The sequence below is a fragment of the Quercus suber genome, unplaced genomic scaffold (genome assembly GCF_002906115.3).
Source record: "Quercus suber isolate HL8 unplaced genomic scaffold, Cork oak 2.0 scaffold_74, whole genome shotgun sequence".
Taxonomy (NCBI): Eukaryota; Viridiplantae; Streptophyta; class Magnoliopsida; order Fagales; family Fagaceae; genus Quercus; species Quercus suber.
The window spans coordinates 442,734-449,762 of NW_027069539.1; the positions used below are offsets into that span (position 1 = coordinate 442,734).

Consider the following 7,029-nt stretch of genomic DNA (forward strand, 5'->3'; position numbering starts at 1 on the left):
TCTGTGACCACAAGGATCTATATGTACCCATTGGAAGGTGGATTGAATGGTCCCACCAAGTCAAGCCCCCAAGTGTGGAATGATTATGGGGTGACCATGCTCTGTTAGCTTTGTGGATAGGTATGGATCAAATTGGCTTGCACTTGGCAGCCGTGGTGCTTCCTTACAAATTCTACTGCATCCCTTCTTATAGTGGGCCAATTGTAGCCCATCTGCAATATGCAACAGTATAGCTTCTTCTGTCCCTAGTGTTCTCCGCATTCTCCTACATGTACTTCCTCCAACATCTTGCTGGCCTCTTCTGGCCCTAAACATTGTTGCACTACTGCCCGTTAATTGAAGGAAAGAAAGTTGGGGCTAGCCTTACTAGGCTACACTTCAAGCCAGCTTGTGCACAAGTTGAGCCAAGCCAATGTAGACGTGCCCTGGCATGAGTGTTGTGGGTTGAGCGTATGGTATAATCACAGTAGGAACAACTATTATAAATGTTATGGCAGGAATATAGTACAGCAGGATAACTATGATACTAAATGGAGTAAATAAAACTAACACCAAAAAGATAGTTAACAGAGTTATGGCAGAATAATACAACAAATAGAAATAACACTACAACAAAAAGAGTAAATAACATAATAACCAAACAGTGGGTGAATCACCTGATAAATAAGACTAGTAAAAAAGAAAAAGCTTGTCTGCCAGATAATAGGCTGAACTTTTTAGCAGAAGCAGACCTAAAAAGGAAGCCAATCTCTAACGCAAGTAACCTCAAGAAAGGCTCCTGCTATAGAAGTTACACACTTTGGAGAAAGGGCCTAAATGGTTTGAACTTCAATTCTCAATCTTCAGAGAGTGGGTCTATCAAGAGGGAGAGAAAATGTGGTCTATTGATACATGACTCTATTCCTACCATTCACTTTCTCTCTCTGGTTTTCTTTCCGATCTTTCTTTCTTTTCTCTCTATTTTTTTCATGCATTCCTTTGTTTTCTTTTTTTTCTTTTTTTCCTACTTCCTCCATCCCCCCTTTTCACTATTCATGGCTACCCCCTTTTTATAACATCTGCCATTGTGGGATTTACCTTTTTTATCCCTCAACTGTTTTTGGCTCCTTATAGGTATCCCTCTAGGACTGCCCACTAGCTTGCCGGCTATCCAACCACTACCTCTACTTAGAGTGTGTTAGTTGCACCACTCTTCATTCCCAGACAAAGTCTCTTGTCTTGTTTCTTACCTCTTTCTACTCTTGTCTTACCCATGTGGATAAGGATTAAGCTACCTCATCACCCACCTCTATGGTATGCATCAAGGGTTCACAACTCATACTTACTTCTTTTGGATGAAATGCCATCCCAGCAAGACATTTTCCCTAAAGGAGCTTGAGCGGGAATCCCAAAATAGACCCCCCCTTTTTCCCCACTGTCAAACCACATCCTCTGAATACCTTGACATGTGGCCCACCTCCCATATATTGGCTAGGTACAAGTAGGTGGTGCCCTGGCCCTTTGTGCATGCTCCACTCCATCTAAACTTGTTTCTTTCTGGCCTTCACACAATTTTTGCTGCCTTTACATTGTTTGATTCTATTGTACGTGCTAGTTGATGTTTATCTTTTGTGGCGTGAAGGATGTATAGGCTCTTGGGCTCACATCTTCTTCCTTTCATCCCTTCCTGGATTAGGTATCACTTGGGAAAAAGTTTTCGTCTTCCTGCTGAGCCCATGCTTTCTTCTTTATGGTCTTGGGCTTTTTTGGCCATTAATCCTGCCGTGTCACTTTGTTGTGTCTGTTAGGATTAGTGCCCTTAAATCCTATTGTATGATGCTATGTATGATATTAAGTTTGACATTATGTATGACTTAATATTGTGTTTAATGAATTTGTTTTATTATTATCTGAAATAATGGTAACATGAATATTAGGACATTATCATTTAGTCCATGAGATGCATAGTATGTGATTTATGGGAAGATTCACAGAAGATATAAATCACAAGTTCTTTGTAAACTCAGAATTATAGTTCGTAGTCGGATTATAGTTCGTAGTCAGTGATGAAATTGGGCATTTTATCTGCGAAGACTATAACATATCAACTACGATGATTTGTCTTGATCATGGAAGTGGAGACTTCTAGTTGATGTGTTAATATGTTTTAAGAGTTTAGACATATTGAACTAGACCGTTGTGAGATTTATTATTCTCCTAAAGACTATCAAATGAATAATAAATCTCACGACTTGTATTTGCATGAACTCTTAATCCTGAGAGAATAATGGACCTGATCATAAGGTGTAGATTGCTTTGATATATCAGGAGTGAGATCTAAAGTAACAGTCAAAATCTCGGTATATTGGGCAGCCACATTTAGTGTTGATGGAACATATATTCTCAAGATGAAATTCATAGTCTCTTAACGGAGATATAAAGTATTCCCTTGAGATAAGTTTAATGAGTTTGTTATTCAGAGAGTTAGTCCTAACCACTTTAGTAAGATTAAAGTATATATTTATGGAATTGGATTTCATAAATATATAATGAATAACATTAAAGGATTAAACCGGGTACTCAAGGATTAAAATGTAGTAATTTACAAAGTGGCAGTCTACATTAATGATTTTGTATTACTACGAATATTTTATGAAGGGGTTACATGTATAATAAAGTCATGGGATATAATTATAGATAAGACCTAGAGTGCAACTATATTTATATGGTGGTATTAAATATAGTTAATGGTAACTTTGGACTTGTCAAGAGTTGATAGAAAAGCCCAAGGCCCATTGGAGCTAGTGTTTTATTGGTCCCTTTTGGTCCCACTCCAAGCAACACACTTAAGCCTAATTGGTAAGGCCCAAAAGGCCAGCCCAATTAGATAAATTGGTTAGATACAAAGGGAAAAACGTTCAGATTTTCATAGGCAAGAAACATCATTGTGAAATGGTGTGCATGTGAGTTTTTGTCACTCACTAGTCATCCCTTTGTTACCAATTAAGAGACCACACATCTTGGGCGTTAGTGGAATTGAGCATTAGTGTCAAAACTGAAGTAGATCCGTTTAAAACTTATTTTTCACTGCATTTATCTTTATTTCCATCAAATGGTATCAGAGCAGTCTTCAATTTCGTATTGTATAACATGTTTTGTGGGTTTTAGAATTAGAGATGATAGTTTCATATTGTTAGAAGATTATGTTTCTTAATTTTCTGCATGTTATTGAAACTATGATTTGATAAAAACTGAAATTGATGTTATGATGTTGATTAAATTTGAATTTAAGTATGTTAAATTAATCGTTAAGACTTTAGCATCAATGAATTTCAGTTTTGACATCATTCTCTGTCCATCATGTTCGTTTGAAAGTTGTTTGTTCATGAAAACACGAAGAAAACTACCTTAGAAAATTTCTGGAAATTTGAGTTTCGCGATTTTCGATCGATCGAAAATCACTTTCGATTGATCGAATGAGACAGTGATCAGACTTTTCAGATAGATTGATTTTCGATTGCTGGTCGATTGATCGAATCTGTTTTTCGATCGATCGAAAGTCAATCGACTATTAATCGAACAAGTCAGAAGGTCAAGTTCGAATATTTTAATTTTTTTGATCAATCGAGGGGCACATTCGATCGATCGAAAGAAATAAAATTAGAAAATTTTCTAAGTTTTTTACATGTAAAAGTACTAAGACTATGTGTAATTAGATTATGCATACTTTATAATTAAAAACCTTTTATATAAAACATCTAGTGGGAGAGAGATACAAGGGTTGCATCTCACGGCCTCCATTATCGGTTTAAAGTAGTGTGATTAAGCACCTCGTCTTGGCGTATATGCCTTGCTCCCTTCGGAGGGTGTTTGATTCATGGTACTACAAGTTAAACTTCTTAAAGATAGATGAAATGTGTTTTATCATTGAGAATGACCACGCTTCCGTGGAGTTACTTTGTGATTCACATTGATTNCTCAGTATGTTGGGCAGCCACATTTAGTGTTGATGGAACATGTATTCTCAAGATGGAATTCATAGTCTCTTAACGGAGATATAAAGTATTCCCTTGAGATAAGTTTAATGAGTTTGTTATTCAGAGAGTTAGGCCTAACCACTTTAGTAAGACTAAAGTATATATTTATGGAATTGGATTTCATAAATATATAATGAAAAACATTAAAGGATTAAACCGGGTACTCAAGGATTAAGATGTAGTAATTTATAAAGTGGCAGTCTACATTAATGACTTTGTATTACTACGAATATTTTATAAAGGGGTTGCATGTATAATAAAGTCTTGGGATATAATTTATAGATAAGACCTAGAGTGCAACTATATTTATATAGTGGTATTAAATATAGTTAATGGTAACTTTGGACTTGTCAAGAGTTGACAGAAAAGCTCAAGGCCCATTGGAGCTAGTGTCTTATTGGTCCTTTTTGGTCCCACTCCAAGCCACACACTTAAGCCCAATTGGAAGGCCCAAAAGGCCAGCCCAATCAGATAAATTGGTTAGATACAAAGGGAAAAACGTTCAGAATTTCAGTGGTAAGAAACACCATTGTGAAGTGGTGTGAATGTGAGTTTTTGTCACTCACAAGTTATCCCTTTGTTACCAATTGGGAGACCACACATCTTGGGCGTTAGTGGAATTGGAGTGAAGATTAAAAGTATTCCCGAGTACTTCAATCTTTGTTTTTGAAATTCACCGCTTCAAGGTACGATCTCTTGTTTTTAAAATTCTGAAATTTACTTAGTATGTGTTATCAATATCGAATGAAGTAGATCCATTTAAAACTTATTTTCCGCTACACTCATCTCTATTTCCATCACTTACTACTTCATTCCTTAGGCTTCCTCGGCCCATTTACTCCTCTTTACCTCTTTTTATTTCCATGGGCCTGCTAGCCATCAATCCTGCTGCACTTCAACCTGCTGGGCTTGTTTCCTTATTTCTTTACCGTTTTGCCTCTAATTTCTTTCTCATCTTCTCTATTTTTGGGCTTCTTCTACTGTTGGGCTCTTTGTCAAAAATGGGCATCAACAATATTATTGGGATTTGTTGTGAAAATATTGTGAATATAGCAATTCTCATTAATTGGGCCTCTATTTTGAGACTCACAATCCAAAGGGAATTGCCAAAAAAAAAAAAAAAATCTTGGTTCCCTCAGATCACAGTTCTTACAATAAGCCAACACTCAAATAATTAAAACAAAATTTTCCTTAGATATTTCCAAACATTTTGAGCACATTCAAATAGTCCACTATCATTCAACAATTATTAAAACTAGTATGTAATTCGTGGTCACACACAAGAATAAAAAATTGTAGTGGTGCTATTGATGTGTAGACACTCGATTTTGCACCCATAATTTAATTTTGGAAGATGACTAAAATGACCATTTCAAATACCCAAAAATCATAATTGCAATATATGCATTAAATTATTCATTGCATATCATATAAATGATCTTGAAATTCTAACGGTCGTGACGATATGGCCGATTCCCAAATCGAACCGTTGGATTAAAAGATATCACAAGATCAAGTTTTCATAATCTGCATGCATTCATTTGGGTGGAACTGATCACACGTGATTAACTGAAATTAATTTTGATTGGTTAATGATTAAAATTAATTAAATGAATTTATGTGATTAGTGGAGTATTTTTCTTAAAGTGAGATTTGTTGCATGGGATTAAAACAATTAAGCTGATAATATTTAAAGGCTGTAAATAATTAGGCTTTTGGGATATATATATATATATATATTATTTTTTTTTTTTGAAACATAAGCATATCATTCAATTAATCAGAAAAATTAGCATCTTGGTACAAAGCTTCCCTAGATATTGGAGGAATATCTTCCATCCAAAACAAATCTTGACTAATGTTTCTAGCAAATTGAGCTAACTCATGAGCAACTCTATTCCCCCCCTCGCCTAGTACATTCAATCCTAACCCATTGCAAGTTCCTAACCAAATGATGCATATCCCCAATTACGTTCCCAAGCAAAGAATAATCATCTTGCAAAGTCAAAACAGCTTTCATGGCAGAAGAATTATCCCCTTCAATGACAAGTTCAGAGAAGCCAACATTAACGACAAATTCAATAGCTTTTCGACATGCAAGAAACTTTGCCTCCTCACTACAAGATACCTCAGGACCCTTTGCTACCATGGCTGCCATAACCTCGCCTTTTTCATTTTGGATAACTACACCAAAACCTGAACTGTTAAGAGCCAAAAACAGAGCTACATCAAAGTTAAGCTTGAAGATCGAAGGAGGAGGGGGCTGCCAGGTGTCCCGAAGAGATTGCCCTCTGTGTACTGGTCCCATCAATACTAACGCAGTCCGAAACTCCTCAAGAAACTCTGTTGCCCGATTATTCAACCAGCCTGGATCATGAAACTTACCTCCATGCACAACCCGATTTCTTTGATTCCAAATTAGCCATGCTTGAACGAGCACAACCTCCATATCATGAGACTCTACCCGCTCCATTAAGTATTCCATTAATTGAAGCATATCCGCCATACCTGACCCACCTTTCTACAAAATTTTTAAACTACTTGCCCACACATATCTAGCTGCACCACATTCCCAAAGTGCATGGACAACTGATTCTGGAAACCTCAAGCAAATTGGGCACATTGCATCTGCAATAATTTTTCTCTTAGACAGATTCAATTTTGTTGGTAAGATTTCATTACAAGCTCTCCACCCAAACACCTTTATTTTGTTAGGAATTCTAAGCTTCCAAATTGCAGACCAAACCTCCTTTCCAGCACAACCCCGAGAACTCTCAGCTACCCTTCCTTCTCTTAATACTTCCCTAGCCACCTTGTAAGCAGATTTAACAGTAAAAATCCCCTTCCTTTGGTGCATCTAGATCATAAAGTCCTCCACTTGTCTTTGGCTAAGCTGTATTCTACAAATAGCTTTGGCATCTTCTTTTTTAAACATATGCATGATAACATCAGCCCTCCATGCATGTAAGTCTTGGTCAATTAATTCAGCAACAGTCACCTCACAAACTTCATC

General features: G+C 36.5%; 1 protein-coding gene across 1 annotated transcript; it reads right to left on the bottom strand.

Moving 5' to 3' along the window:
- Window positions 1–5,910: 5,910 nt before the first annotated feature.
- On the bottom strand, window positions 5,911–6,522 carry LOC136067478 (uncharacterized). Its single transcript, XM_065773411.1, has one exon. The coding sequence runs from the start codon at window positions 6,520–6,522 to the stop codon at window positions 5,911–5,913; it is 612 nt and encodes a 203-aa protein (XP_065629483.1).
- Between the last annotated feature and the right edge of the window lie 507 nt (window positions 6,523–7,029).

Bases quoted from the DNA above. Each gene is read 5' to 3' on its own strand.
- LOC136067478 (XM_065773411.1), bottom strand. From the start codon at position 6,522: ATGGCGGATATGCTTCAATTAATGGAATACTTAATGGAGCGGGTAGAG.